Raw genomic sequence first — 16,030 nt, 5'->3', positions numbered from 1 at the left:
CCAATAAAGAGCTATTTTATAAAAGACAGTATATAATCAAGCCTTGCATGACACAGTATAGTTTAAAAAGAAAAAGGTAAACAATCATTGAGAATTGATGGTAAAAGGTGCTTTGCATAGGAGGTGATGCCTGAGCCAAACTGATGGATGAGTTATATTTGCAGTAGCTGAAAGGTGAGGAAGAGAATCTCAGCTAGAGAGAAACACATGAGCAGAGGCTCGAATGTAGGGGTGAATATGACATACTTATGGAACAGCAGAGAAAAGCTTAACTCTTGGGAAGCCATCGAATAGGTGAGTTTTCTTAAATGTGCTTTAGAATCTTGCTTTGTAAATGGTGGGAGGGAGGGGTTCAAGCACTGAGTGGTTAGATCTCAAATTACAATAAAGATTAACGATTGCCACGACTCCTTAATTTTTGACATTGAATAAGGGTAACGTCTCCACCTAATTTCTTTTTAATATGATGTTGATTAATAATTATTACTTTAAAAATGAAAACAATTCTAAAAAGGGGTACACTGAGACACCTCACCCCATCTGTCTTCATCCATCTTGTTTCCCCTCACCCCAATAGGAAGCCACTTTGATTTTCATTCCATTCTTTCCAGTTTTCCTTATGCATATGCAAACAACATGACTATATCTTATTTCCTGGCCCCTGTTTTAGTTTCCTAGGGCTACTATAACAAAGTACCACAAACTTAATGGCTTACACAACAGAAATTTACTGTCTCACACTTCTGGAGGCTAGGAGTCCAGAATCAAAGTATCAGCAGGGCTGTGCTCCCTCTGAAACTCTGAGAAGACTCCTTCCTTGTCTTTTCTAGCTTCTGGTGGTGGCGTTCCTTGGCATTCATTGGCTTGTGGCTGCATCACTTCAATTTCTTCTTTCAGTTGTATCATTCTTAATAGGAGCCACTTGCTAATTTCCTGAAAAAAGTGTCACTGTGAATCCTGCCATTCCTTCTCATTGTTACAACCAAATTACATCATAATAATGGATTGTTTAATGTCTTGGCTCTAAGTTTGCCACAGTTTTCTTCTCAGGGAATATCTGGAGCCATTTATGTTATTAATTCTCACATTTCAGTCATGCCAATGTTCTTCCTTGCAGGTGGTACTGTGAAGGCAAGGAGCTTGAAAATTCCCCAGACGTTCACATCATCCAGGCAGGAAAACTGCACTCACTGACCATTGCTGAAGCCTTTGAAGAGGACACAGGACGCTATTCCTGCTTTGCTTCTAACATCTATGGGACAGATTCAACTTCTGCTGAGATTTACATAGAAGGTAAAGCAAAATACTCTTGGAGCATGGCACTTACTAGTAAGATATATAGTTATAATATATAAGTATTTATTGAGGGCCTGCTCTACCACACACTCTTCAGTGGGGATAACAGCAGTGAGCCAAACAGACAAAAATCCCTAGGTTCGTGGATAGATGGCATTTACATTGTAATAGGAGAGACAGAAAATAAATGAGATAAATAAAATATATAATATGTTAGGTACATGAAATGATTCTGATCATCAATTTCAATGTGTGTGTGTCTCATGGGGGAGGTGGTTCCCACACCAGCAACAAGCAATTCTTCATGGCATCAATTTGGTTTCCTACAGTTTAACTCAATTCTGACCCATCTACCTGGAGATGGTGTCAGATCCAACAAGTTAAGGGCTCAGTCCCACAAGACTGCTCACCCCCACCCCCTTCAGATGCCAATCCCACGCAGTAGGTGGACAGGTTACCCACAACTTCTGTCTGACTTGGCTACAAATTGGAGGTTCTCACAAACCCCTCTTCAGGTTCAATTAATTTGCTAGGTCGCTCACAGAACTCAGGGAAACAATTATTTTTACCGGTTTACTACAGGGTGTGATAAAGGATATAGATGAACAGCCAGATGAAGAGATACACAGGGCGAAGTGGGAGGGTCCTGAGCACAGGAGCTCTGTCCCCGTGGAGTTGGGGTGCGTCACCCTCCCAGTGTGCTTACGTTCACCAACCTAGAAGCTCTCCAAACCCCATACTATTAGAATTTTATGGAGGTGCCCTCACACAGGCATGATCAACTATTAACTCCATTTCCTGCCCTTCTACCCTCTCTGGAGTATGAGGTGTGGGGCTGAAAATTCCAAGCGTCAAAATTATGGCTTGGTTTTCGGGTGACCAGCCTGCACCCAGGAGCCATCCCGAGTCACCTCATTAGAAAAAAGGATGTTCCAGTGCTCTCATCACTTAGGAATTTATTAGAGTTTTAGGAGCCCTGTGTCAGGGACCTGGTCAAAGACAAGTATTAGAACAAGAGGTGCTCCTAAGTGCTCATCACTTAGGGAATTATAAGGCTTTTAGAAGCTCTGTGCCAGGAACCAGGGGCAGAGACCAAAATATATGTTTTCTATTATCTTACAGCATATATGAGCATATGAAAGAAATAGAAAGCAAGGAAAAGGGATAGGAAGTACGTGTATGTATATATGCGGCGTGTGTTTGCATGCATGTGTGTGTGTGTGTGTGTGTACAGGCGGATGTACAAGACCTCACTCACCAGGTGACATATAAATGAAGACCTGAAGGAACTGAGGGACTGAGCCACAAAGATAGATATTCAAGGGAAAAACATTCTAGGCAGAGAAATCAGTAAGTGCAGTGGCCCAAAAGAGGGAGTGTGTCTGTCTTAGGGTACGGAGATGACCAGTTGAGGTCAGAAGGTTGAGGGGTGAAGGTGGGAGGAAGCAGGTGAGCAGATCATGTAGGTCCTCACGGGTCACTGCAAGGACCTGGCTTTTACTCTGAAGGAGATGGGAAGCTCTGGAGGATTCTAGTCAGAGATGTGACATGATCGGACTTAGTTTTTAACAGGGCCACTCTGGCTCCTGGTTGAAAATATACCAAAAGGAGCAGAAGCAGGGAGACCATTTGGGAGCCTTGGAAAGGCATTTATATCAGGACCAAAATTAGATGACTAATTTTAGGGAACAAATCAATTTATTTACCTTGTATATTGACCTCAGTTTTTGTCCCTATTTATCTCATCCTCTGAGTTTTTTCTGGGAGCCATTCTTTTTTTTTTTTTTAATTTATTTTATTTATTATTTTTGGCTGAGTTAGATTTTCGTTGCTGCGAGCGGGCTTTCTCTAGTTGCGGCGAGCGGGGGCTACTCTTCGTTGCGGTGCGCGGGCTTCTCATTGCGGTGGCTTCTCTTGTTGCGGAGCACGGGCTCTAGGCACACGGGCTTCAGTAGTTGTGGCATGTGGGCTCTAGAGCACAGGCTCAGTAGTTGCGGTGCACGGGCTTAGTTGCTCTGCGGCACGTGGGATCATCCCAGACTAGGGCTCGAACCTGTGTCCCCTGCATTGGCAGGTGGATTCTTAACCACTGCACCACCAGAGAAGCCCTGGGAGCCATTCTTTAGTACTTTTATCATCTCTAATACCTTATGTATGCCTTGCTTTTAGCACTTAAATATTGTATTATTATGGTATAAAGGCAGGAACTGTCTCATTCTTCTTTATATCTCCAACACCGTATGTAGTACCAAGTACATAGTGGTTATTTAATAAACTTTTATTGAATAGATGAATGAATAATGATAACAACAATGAATAATATATGAATAGAAGTGTGTTACATGTTTTCATCCTCAAATATTTGGAGTACAATAAATACCTCCAGATTTAGCTGTGTGATATCTTCCTGGAATTCACTATCTTGAGAAGCAAAGCCAGGATCAAAGCTCTGCTAAGAGTGCTGAGATTGGATTGCTGATTTTTAAAAATTTGTAGTAACAGAGCTTCAAACACCCCCACTCCCAAGATGAAATGTGACTTGTTAATATTAGGACTGGATGGAAGAGCATCCACCTACACCTACAACGTTTGGAATCTAATGTAATCCCTTCTTTTATTTAATCTATGTAGGCCAAGAGCAAGAGGATTTATGGACACCACAGAAGGTCTGCAAAGACTGCTCTGTTAGTCTAAAGGCATCAGCAGATGTTTTATATACAAGAACACGTGGAATTTGGGCCAGTTAATTTGAACTCTGTCACTAACTAGCCATGTGACCTGAGCAAGTACTTCAACTACTAAGGGTCTAGTTCCTCATCTATAAACTAGGTGTTAGTTTAGGGAATCACTGAGATTATTTCTAGGTCTAAAATTCTATAGGTCTTCAAATGCCTAGGAACCAGTTTAAGAAAAAAATTTTTAGGGGTCTTCCCTGATGGCACAGTGGTTAGGACTCTGCACTCCCAATGCAGGGGGCCTGGGTTCAATCCCTGGTCAGGGAACTAGATCCCACATTCATGCCGCAAGAGTTCACATGCCACAACTAAGGAGCCCGCGAGCCACAACTAAAACCCAGCACAACCAAATAAAAAAATAAATAAATACATTAAAAAAAAGTTTTTTAATTACATGTCTTATTTTTATTTTTCCAGGGGTTTCTTCTTCTGACTCAGAAGGGGACCCTAACAAGGACGAAATGAATCGGTAATTCCAATTTTCTATCTTATTTAGCATCCTTGGGTCCTGAGAAAGCTGCTAATTGTTTAGTAGAACTTGAAGAGGGGGGCTCCAGGGTTTGACCTCAAAAAAAAATAAGATTGGGTGGATTTGGAGAAAATGCTATTACTTTTGCTTGTTGCTGCTTAAAAGATTAATTTTAATATTCCCAATATTTTAAAAATGAAGTATCACGTAGGAAATACCATCATACTTATATGTAAAAAGTAAAAAACAAATAACTCAGTGGTTAAAAAAAATTCATGTTTTCTAACTAAATAATAGTATTCAAAATAACACACAGTCTGGTGAACAAAAATTATATGTATGAGTGATCTGGGCAAGACACAGCCTTTTTGCTAAATGATTGTATTGGGTAGTGAACAAAGTTACGTTACTTTCCACAACCATTGGCTAAGCACCTCCTCTACACCAAGAACTTCACTAGATGCACTGGGTACTAAGAAAAATCAGATGCTTCCTGCCTTCAAGAGGCTCACAGTCTAGGAGAGGGAAATATATGTATAGCAAATATAGCAAAAGATGTATACCACACATATAGACAGTAAGAGTAATAAAGTGTAATAGACTATGATATAACCATGTGCAGGGTTTAAGGACTTGGCACAAAGGGCTCTTTATTGGTTGGGGAGGGAAAGAGAGATCAGGAAAGGCTTCACAGAGTTGGTGACCTTGAGCTGGGTCTTAAAAGAGCAGCAGGTGGACACCCCCGAACAAGGGAGGAAAGGGTATTTCGGGAAGAGGAGACTGTGGACAGAAGGCATGGGAACTAGAAACAGACACAACAGCCATCCCTTGAGGCTACCTGAAACATGGGCAATGTCTGGAAGACAGGTTAAGGAGTCGGTAACTGAATTTGCATATTCTTTCCTCTCCTACAGAAGGCAAGCTCTTAAGGGCAGAAATCATGACTTATTCTTCAAAATGTGGGGGGTATGCCTACTTTGGAATGATAATTTGCTTTTAGCTTTTGTGCACACATGAAAATTCATAACCAGAGTAAATGATTTCTCCCTTTAACTCTCTTCCTTATCATTCTCATGGCTTCAGTTCAGTTCCTTTTCTTTCCTGTCTCTTTATGCCAGTCCCCTCCTTATAGATACTCCAAACTTTTTCTCTTTTACAGTCTCCAAACTACATACAGCCAGTTCAAAGATAATTATGATCTTATCATTTTCCCGACTTAAAAAAATTATTACCTATGGGAAAATAAAAATCAAATGCAAAACAAACGACATTTAAAAAAATCTCAACGTGGGCATACAAAGCTTTATTCAACCAGGCTTTCCTGCCCCTCCTCCCCCAATCCCCCACCTCAGGCTCTCTACACGGCTGCCATCTCACTCAAACAATGTGCGGTTCATTTTCACTCCTTCGTTCAAGCTGTTCACTTTGCTAGGAATGACATATCTTCTCTGCCTGGCAAACTCTTATTTATCCTTCAAAGCCCAGTCAAGTTCTATAATAAGCTCCTCTGCCATTGCACATACATCGCTCCTTCCTCAAGGCTCTCATAACATGGGTATGAATTAGAGCCTAATGGGTATGAATTTGATATACGAACTTAAATAAGCAAGAAATATCTCATTTGTTCATTTTCTTTAAATCTACTTGTAGTAGTTAGGATTTAGCTCCAGTTCTGTGTAATAGTGACCCCAAATAACAGTAACTTAAATAAGACAAATATTTTTCTCCTTTACATAAAAATATGAATTTGGCTGGTAAAACAGCTCCAAATTCCACTGGGTTCTGGTCTGCTTCCAGCTTTCTGCTTCACCTCATTCTAAGATGTGGCCTCATCTTCTTAGATTGAAAGGAATAAAGGACATACCCTACTCCCCTTTTAACATCTCTCTTAAATTACATATATCACTATCCTTCATATCCCATGACCAGAAAGTAGGCATGTGGCCACAGCTAGCTTCAATGAGGGTTGGGAAATGCAATCTTTATTTGGAGTAGCTATGTAAAGAAATCAGGGATTCTAACATTGTAGAAGAAGAAGATAGATGCTTCAGGAACACTGATAGCCTCTACATCATCAAATGATTCTGCTTCTGAGATTCCATCCTACCTGGCTCCGGGAAAAAATTCAATCAGTCATTATTGGGTGTCCCTTTCCCCCTCCAAATCTGTGCAAAGATTCCTGGGATATAGCAGATACAGAGATGTAGATATACAGTTTGATATTAAACACTGCTCTAAGCATCTTACATGAATTACCTTATTTAACCCTCACAAAAACCCTATGAGGTAAGAATTATTATTTCCTCATTTTAGAGATGAGAAAGCTGAGGCAGAGAGAGGTAACACCTAGACAAAAGGAAAGCCCATCCTGTCATCGGTCATCTATCCCCACAGGTTATGGGTGAGAAGCCCATGTCCCAGATCTCAAGGTCCCTTCAAGTCTAGTGCTTTGTTTCTTCCTGATGTGTTTGGGTACTGATATCTTTAGCAAGATTGGGAGCCTTTAATTGAGGGATTGTCATCCCCTCTGGACTCAGGTTCTCCCTCTTGTTAGGTTCTCTGGCAAGATCCCTGGACCTCTCTCTTCCCCACAACAAAGCTGAAATAATCTACCCTCTGCAGCCTTCTCAAGAATACTTTCTGGCTCCCTTGCCCTTCAAACGATCTTTTTAATTTAATTTGTGTAAAACCTGAAGAGCTCATTGACTCAGGCTATTTCTGCTTTTTGCCATGCCAGAATCCCAGAAGCAAAGATTTACAAAGCCTGGCCTCCTACTTGAAATAGGAGGGGGAGGGAAAACACAGAGGGCAAAACCAAAACAGATCTCAAACAATTTTCTGCACATGCTCTGTCACAGCACTTGTCTTGAATCTCAGTGAGTTGAGAGTATGCTGGAGTCCCCAGCTCTGCCGACAGCAGCTAACTCAAGGACAGAACTGGTGTCTTATGATCTTCCTGTTTACACTGCCTAACAAAGGGTGTAGCAAAGCCCTCAGTAAATGTTTGTGTAATATTGTTGAACGAAGATTTCTGTAAGCATTTCTGAAAGGATTTTCACAACAATGATAGGTCTGTTTTATAATCTATATTTTAATCACTTCTCAGAATCCAGAAGCCAAGTGAGGTGTCATCCCCTCCCACTACTTCTGCAGCCATTCCTTCAGCAGTACCCCAAGCCCAGCCTGTGGTGGCCCAGCCCAGTGTGTCAACCATTCAGCAGGTACAAGGGTCTAAGTGAAACACAAGCGCCATGGATTGTGACAGGCAGGCACTGTGACCATGACCATCTTGTACGGCATGATCGTGTTCTCCTCTGTTGCAACTTCATAATGACCTTGGGCAACACACTTCTATAGTCTTGATAATCACTTTGTGCTTCTGATGTACGATATCAGTAGTTCCCCTGGCTTTGGGAACATATTCTCTAACTTCATAGGCAAAGTTCATAGCAAAAGAAACTCTACAAATTAATCTCTGATATTCCAGCTTTATGAAGGGCATTGACTACATATACAATGAGCTGCCAGCTCTCACACTGGCCCAAGACACTCTGTATCATGAAACTCAGTTTCATGAGCTATTAAAAAAAAAAAAAATTCTACTTTCTAAGATAGAGCAACCATGAAATTAATTTTTGGAAAACCTCAAAGTCTCTCATCCTTCAAGTTAACAATGATGATGATGATGATAAGAGTGATGCTTATTGTAAAAACATTTTTAAAATACAGAAAGTATATTAAGTAAAAACTTTAGTCAAGGTTCGACTCCTCTGCCCCCACTCTTCAGAGGTACCTCCTGTTATTAATTTCTAGCAGATAGTTCCAGGCATTTTCTATACATATCTATAAATGTATAGTATGCATATGCTTTAACAATATGAAATCATACTAATAGAAACATACTTGTAATGTGTTATTGATATATTTAAATATAAATATTGATATAAAGATCTACAACCTTTAAAAAAAATTTTAAAGTACTTATCTGACCCGTTTAGTAATGCAGAGGGGTCACATTTTAGTTCTAATTCAGTAGTTTTAAAACTGATCTGTGGAGCCTCAGGGGTCTATGGAACCTCTTCAGGGGGTTAGGGTTCATTACATAGCTCTATATGTGAGGGGATGGGGATGGCCAGCACGTATTTACGGCCACCATGACCTAGAAAGAAATACAATCAGTTCAGCATGAAATTTCATGTCTGCAATTCATAGACTTAGAAAACGTCAGTCTTTGGTTTTAGATTAATTTCATACACCAAATTCTTTAGCTGCGTTATACCTATCTATCATCTGTCTACCTACCTATCTGATAATCCCAGTGACAATGAATCTATTGTTGGTTCCCTTCTAACAGTGTCAGAGCCCTCCCAACTATCTGCAAGGATTGGATGGAAAACCTATCATTGCAGCTCCTGTGTTTACAAAGGTAATCAAACTATAACTTCTTTCTGTCATGGCTTTAAACACACCACAATACCCAAACAAAGTTGTAGGATTCAAAATTCACTGATTTTATCTCAGGATTTTGGTCTTTTATAAGTACAGGATAGGATTTGGGTTTTTGTGGTAGCTGTTACCATGTCGCTCCAAGTTGCGGATTTCTAATATTAATTTGTATAATAAGGGAAAGGTCATCCCCACTCATCACATTGATCTCTATGGCCATCCTATTGCTTTTATACACAGTAGCCACACCTAGGGGTCAGGTGATACACTTGTAGGCACTTACTATCCAAGGGTTTCTCTGGATGTCTTTGGTATTCAAGGAGATGGAGTTACATGCTCTTAAGAAGCTTAATACAAAGCCTCACTCTAGAACAAAGAGCTTTCTTTTTCTAATCCATGGTATCAACTACTGTGGTGGCATCAAATTCTGAGTCTCATAATCTTTGTATTTAGAACTGGAAATTTTACTCAGGCACTTTCATTTACAAGTGAAAAAACCAAGGGAGGGCCAGGGAGATTAAACAATGTATTCAATGTCACAGAACTAGCAAGTGGCCGAATCAGGACTAGAAACAAGTTGTCCCAATTCTGTCTACTGTTCTTTCCCTTATATAACATAGACTTAGTTTATATGTTGCCCAGGACAATAAACTCAAAGGTGCAAAACTGAGTCATATTGGATTTGTTTTGGTATTATGAAAACCACATGGATGGAGTCTATGCCTGGATTTACAGTTTATTGTTTGTAATGAATACCAAACTTAAGCCCAAAGAAATTTTATCCACTCAGAAGTATGATTTAGAGGAATGGTTCTCAATCAGGGTTAATTTTGTCCCTCGAAGGACATTTGGCAATGTCTGGAGACATTTTTTTGATTTTCACAACAGGGGGCTGGCATCCAGAGATACTGTTAAACATCTTGTAATACACAGGATGACAGCCTCCTGCAACAAAGAATTATCCAGCCCAAACTGTCAATTAGTCCTGGGGCTGAGAAATCATGCTATAGAGCAAAGTGGAAAAAAAAAAAAATGTCTTTTCCAATGAGTACTGATCCTAAAAGTATTGCTAAGTTCACAACTTCCACAGAAACATCCATTTTAGTGACGTTCCACCATATCAGCTCATCCAAGATGGTTTTCCAAAATCAAGCAGAGTCTAAGAGTGAGACATGTTTATCCATAACTGTATCAGGTTGGCAAACATTCTTATGTGAAACAAGATGCCTCTCAATTTTTCAGGTTTGTCTCTTGTAACCGCTTTCGGAATTTAAGTTTTGCTATTCTCAAAGACTTGAAGTAGGAAAGCAACATGTTGTGATTTGGTGAATACCAGACTTGGATGAAGAGTTATAAGTGGACCTGTGTGTGTGTGTGTGTGTGTGTGTGTGTGTGTGCGTGCGCTCGCGCGCGCGCACGCAGGGGTGCGTGCACGTGTGTGTAATGTAGCTAACAGAGCTACCCCTAAGTGTCTCCTAGTTCACTGCTAAGTCACCTAGCCTTAAAACAGAGCTTTAAATGCCGAGAAATCAGGACACTTTAATTTGTCGTGCCTATTTGTCACACCCTTTGTCAGGCAATGCTGACTCTTCAAAGGCAACTAAATCACAGAATAATTTATACCCAGTCCCAAACTGACATCTCCTCCACTCGTCTCCTCAACACCATCTGCCCAGCTAGACAGCAAAGAGGTGTCCTTATCTCCCTCCACACTTTCAAATATTTTTGGGTGCTCTGTCTTCCCTGCATCTACATCACCTGGTACATGCCTCTGGTACAACATTTAGCACAATAATAAAGATGTTTAGTTTTCTGTCTCTCCCAAGCGCCTTGAAGGCTATCTCTAATGTCTACATAGGAGTCCATAATGGTTATAATAGGTCCAAAGCCATTTTTATCATTCTGAAAAGCCTAATAGGACTTTAAAGCCTATTCTTTACATTTAATTTTCATGGACTGGTTGGCCTCAAGTTTAGCTGCTTTTGTGTGGTGACTGATTACCTCCCTCTAATTAGACGCTCTGATTTGCAGATACATATATGCCTTTGATAAATAAAAATGGGGAAGGTAATTAGTCATTAGTATATGTTGTTAATTAGATAAATCTGCAAAAACATTAGATCCATGGTGGGAAAACAGTCCCTACTACAGGGACTCAAACTCTGGTGAGGCTTTCTCAGCCCTCGGGAAGTGTGCTTTTGCCTCCATAAATGGGATCAGGGTTGTTCAGACGTAGGGCACTAGCATAGGCTGTGGCTCAGATTCCAGAGGGACTTATCAGCAATGCTGTGCTTGCATTAGTTTCCATGAGTGAGGGTAGGACTGAGGTCATCGTCACTGCCAGTGACATTAGAAAATTTCTGAGTCAGAGCCACTGATGGTGGTAATCACGTGGCACAGGCCCTGATAACTGATCACTGGCATATGTTTGTTCAGGTTATTCCTTGCTCTGTTTACTACTTTAGGGACTTCTGGCATTCCAATCCCTATGACTCACTTTCTATACTGCCCAACAATTATTTCTCTGCCAATAATGGCAAGAAGCCATTCTTTTGAAAGCAACGATTAGAGAGCAGAGTTTTATTTAACTCCTTGTACCTCCTTTGGTGATAGGGAAGTACTGGTATTATATTCTCTTTAAAGAAGGTTAAAATGAAAATGAGGGTTGCCCAGCAAAACAGTGGTAGAGTTTGAAAGAAATCTGGGGTCCCATATGCTAATTCACTGCTCTACCTATAGAGGATACCTATATTTTAAAAATATTTTATGGAGATAGACTATCCTCCATCCTCTATACAGTGTCAAAAACTTTCACTCTGTTTATGGGGGGAAAACAGTGCTCACACTCCTTGAGTGTGAAGGGAGGTAGATGATCAAATTAGAATCTTACTCCTATCACTGTTCCCACTCCAACAGCAGCTGCTCTGGCAGGCTTTCAAGGCTGCAGCCCTGGCTCCAGCTGCTTCAGCAGTAATTTGAAGAGTGCAAGGGGGCAGGGGAAGTGAGAATTTGAGGAACGGCACTTCATTATATAATAGCTGAGGCAGGAAACCCTGAAATGGCAGGTACAGTGGTTGGCTCTAGATTCCTGAAGATTACATGGGCCCCCGTCCACAACCTGACAATTCCAGAGACTTCTCTGACTCAACTGTTGCACTGGGCACCTGTGACAATATAGGGGCAAAAAGGTCTTCAATCAAACGGTTCTTTATCAGTAAAAACTGCTGTGATCCAACTCCAGGCTAAAAGCACTATAACATTCACTTCCAGCATCTCCCAAGGTGCAAAAATAGCAACTGGATTTAAAAAAAGAATAAAGTGACAATATGAACCTTATAGCTGATATCTTTTAACCAATAAGGGAGATGCCTTTTCTCAAGGATGTCCCTGCGTTATATCTGTGGGTATAGGTCACATTTCAGCTCACATTTACAGCACCTGGCACAGAGCTTGGCACAAAGCGGGAACATAGTTATATTTATTCTGTGGTGAACTGCTTCCATTTCAGCTAAGAAGGAATTATTGCTTTTATCACTTTGTGGCTTCAGAGTGTTGTTAGGAGTAGAGAAAAAATCCAATGTCAAATGGCCGTGGAAGACATGCTTCTCAGGTCTCTGTGTTGTCAAGTCATCCTACAAAGAATGTCTTCCTGGATGGTCAGTATGGTGATGACACACAAGACAGATTTGCACTTTGGATACTGTTTACTGCAGGAGGTTGCAGACTTTTCATTATAGGGACTTCAGGTCAGATCCATAATTCCTAGTTAAGACTAACTTAATCTTTGCTAGTTGGGGAATGTTTCATGTCTTATTCGTCTTCAGTGAAGTCAAGATAAATATGATCAAGTCTTATACAATGTGCCGTTAGTAACAGCCTAAGACCTACTGCTGTGTTGAACACGGTCCCATCTAAACTATGTTCAAATGGTGTAACTGGTTTGGACCGGATGTGCAGCAATGTGAGCCGATTTCTTCTTATGAGACTTTTGTAGAAAAGCACAGTTTTCAGCAATAACAACTATCATTGTCCTTCAAATTATGACCTTCAATAACCTTTTCTAAGTGCCTTGTAAGATGACCCCTGGCAACTCCTTTACTGAGTATTGACGACGTGTCACACTGGAATGAGCTTCCATCTCATATCACAGTCCCTTAGCTGGCATATTCTAGAACTATAGTATCTCAGGTATCTGGCTAGATTCTCCAATAGAACACAGGTTTTGGCCTTCAATTTCAAGTGAATAATTACAACCAACTAATGTTGGTCTCAACTGTAACATATTCTCTCAAGGAGGTCCTTTTGCAAGCAGGACCTTGGTGTAACCTCTGCAGATTGAGAATTGGTTCATATATCTGAACCTCAAGTCATGTCAGAATGTAGATTGACCTCATTCTCCTTACATCTATTATTTATTTATTTATTTATTTTTACGGTACTCGGGCCTCTCACTGTCGCGGCCTCTCCCGTTGCAGAGCACAGGCTCCTGACACACAGCCTCAGCGGCCATGGCTCAAGGGCCCAGCCGATCCACGGCATGTGGGATCTTCCCGGACCGGGGCACGAACCCGTGTCCCCTGCATCGGCGGGCGGACTCCCAACCACTGCGCCACCAGGGAAGCCCTACATCCATTTTTTAAATGTGCCATATTTTATTCATTCAATCCCTTCTGCCACCACCACTTTTTTTGCTTTGGTTTTCTTATTTGTTTGCCTCAAGAAGGAACGAAACTCCATTATGTATGAATCCCAGGGAGATGTCTGACTGTCATTAAAGTTTTCAGTGGGTCCCCAAAACTACCATCTTAGCACAGAATTTGCTCAGATGTCAGGGTGGAGGGCATATTCACCAGCTTGCCAGGAGCACCCAAGACTCATTGATGCTCCCTGCTTACTGAGAACATTCCATTCTTATCCCTAGAAGCTATTGTTTTGGGGTAGACAAGGAATAACCAGGTTTTTAATCAAATAGTTCCTTATTACTTCAGCAACCACTCTGTGAAAATCAGACTGAATTCCTTCAGCAAACAAATTTGGGAATGCAAAAAAAGAACAAAACACTAACTCCGAACTATAGCGCCCCCTGGCCGTCACAATATCAACTAACACATCCTTCTGAGGTAAAAGTCTCCTACTACAGCTAAAGCCATGTGGTTAAACCCACCCCAGTATTCCTAAAATAAAAGCCATAAATATGATAGGTCTAAGCACAAAATATCATATATTGTTAAGAGCTATAAACAATCACAAGATGTTTGTAAGAGTAAATGACAGGGACTTCCCTGGTGGCGCAGTGGTTGAGAGTCCGCCTGCCGACGCAGGGGACGTGGGTTCGTGCCCCGGGCCGGGAAGATCCCACATGCTGCGGAGCGGCTGGGCCTGTGAGCCATGGCTGCTGAGCCTGTGCGTCCGGAGCTTGTGCTCCACTACCGGAAGAGGCCACAGCAGTGAGAGGCCCGCACACCGCACAAAAAAAAAAAAAAAAAAAAAAAAGTAAATGACAAAAGCAAAAAAACTACTGGCCTTCCCCTTCTCCAAAGCAAGAGCCAATATGTCCTAAATACAGACCCAAAATTGTAATAATGGGAAAGCCTTGCAGCATTTGTTGCTGATAGAGCTTGTAGAGAAAGTTAATCACAACCTTTCCATGTTTATCATCTTTAGGCCTATATTAAAAATAAAAATGTGCCCACATATATACCAAAGGAGCATTTCATAATCAAATGAAGTACCAACTACACAAACGTATGTGTGACTTTAAGCTCACAAATCATGATGAGTGAAAGACAAGTTGTGAAAGGAAAATGTGAGTTCCATTCTCCCATAGCATCTATTATAGAATATACCCATATTTTACAATGGAAAGTGATTTTTGTGAACTTTTTTGGGGGGAAGCGTGAAAGAGCATTTAACAATGCCTTCACAAAACTCTGACATATTTTACCATGACCTAAGACTCCACATGTGACTATGATTTCATAGAGATTGTCACTGTTTACCTCCCTCAACAGACATCGAGGCTATCCTGTGAAGAACACATAAGGAAAAGAAAATAGCAAAACAAACATCAATTTCCAGGACTACAGAAAGTAGGCAAGGCAAAGCCAAGAAAATAGTCACTTACTTAGGCCACAGAGATAGTCCACCTTGTGGAACAGTCTTGTGTGGAAAAATATACATTACTCCCATACTGAATACACCTAGTAGATATTCACTGCAGATTTTTAAAATTGTTATTATTTCTGAAAAACAAACTCTACTTGGGCATTTTCTTAAAGGAAGTAGAATTACTTTACCAAATATTAGTATTTTTGCAAACCCTCAAAATATTTCACCTAGTATTCAATAAATTTTTCTGGCACTGCAACAGAGAGGAAAAGGAAGAAGCTATGCACTCAGATGATTCTGTCTTTAAAAACAGATTCAGGGACTTCCCTGGTGGCCCAGTGGTTGGGAATCCGCCTGCCAATGCAGGGGACACAGGTTCGAGCCCTGGTCCGGGAAGATCTCACATGCCGCGGAACAACTGGGCCCGTGCACCACAACTACTGAGCCCGTGCTCTGGAGCCCACAGGCCACAACTACTGAGCCCACATGCCACAACTACTGGAGCCCGTGCTCTGCAACAAGAGAAGTCGCTGCAGTGAAAAGCCCGTGCACTGCCGTGAATAGCCCCCGCTCACCACAACTAGAGAAAGCCTGTGCGCAGCAAGGAAGACCCAATGCAGCCAAAAATAAATAAATTAATTAATTTAAAAAAATAGATTCAATGTACATCCACAGAATTGAAGCTGCTGGAAATGTACAAGATATGGAGAAAATCAAAATATGGAGGCAATGGTATCTTTTTCGAAAATTCAGCACTGGGAGTAGATTCCAAAAATACATACTTTTTGGTTCTAACAATACTCTTCTCATTACAGATGTTACAAAATTTATCAGCCTCTGAGGGTCAGCTAGTTGTCTTTGAATGCAGAGTAAAAGGAGCTCCATCTCCTAAAGTTGAGTGGTATAGAGAAGGGACCTTGATAGAAGATTCTCCAGATTTTAGAATTTTACAGAAAAGTAAGTTGGTGCTTTAAAA

General features: G+C 41.0%; 1 protein-coding gene across 3 annotated transcripts in view; it reads left to right on the top strand.

Annotated features, from left to right (window-relative positions):
- MYPN (myopalladin) overlaps nucleotides 1-16,030 on the top strand; it is a 76,915-nt gene that overhangs the window by 24,151 nt on the left and 36,734 nt on the right. For all 3 annotated transcript variants that reach the window (XM_065893860.1, XM_065893859.1, XM_065893861.1), the window contains 5 exons: nucleotides 1,118-1,293; nucleotides 4,449-4,500; nucleotides 7,607-7,721; nucleotides 8,855-8,926; nucleotides 15,870-16,011. In XM_065893860.1, the coding sequence (XP_065749932.1) occupies nucleotides 1,118-1,293; nucleotides 4,449-4,500; nucleotides 7,607-7,721; nucleotides 8,855-8,926; nucleotides 15,870-16,011 (557 nt within the window). The remainder of the gene's footprint in view (nucleotides 1-1,117; nucleotides 1,294-4,448; nucleotides 4,501-7,606; nucleotides 7,722-8,854; nucleotides 8,927-15,869; nucleotides 16,012-16,030) is intronic.

This window comes from Phocoena phocoena, chromosome 16 (assembly GCF_963924675.1).
Source record: "Phocoena phocoena chromosome 16, mPhoPho1.1, whole genome shotgun sequence".
In the NCBI taxonomy this organism is placed as follows: Eukaryota; Metazoa; Chordata; class Mammalia; order Artiodactyla; family Phocoenidae; genus Phocoena; species Phocoena phocoena.
The sequence above is the reverse complement of the archived record's forward strand: the minus strand, read 5'-3'. Positions and strand labels throughout refer to the sequence as shown.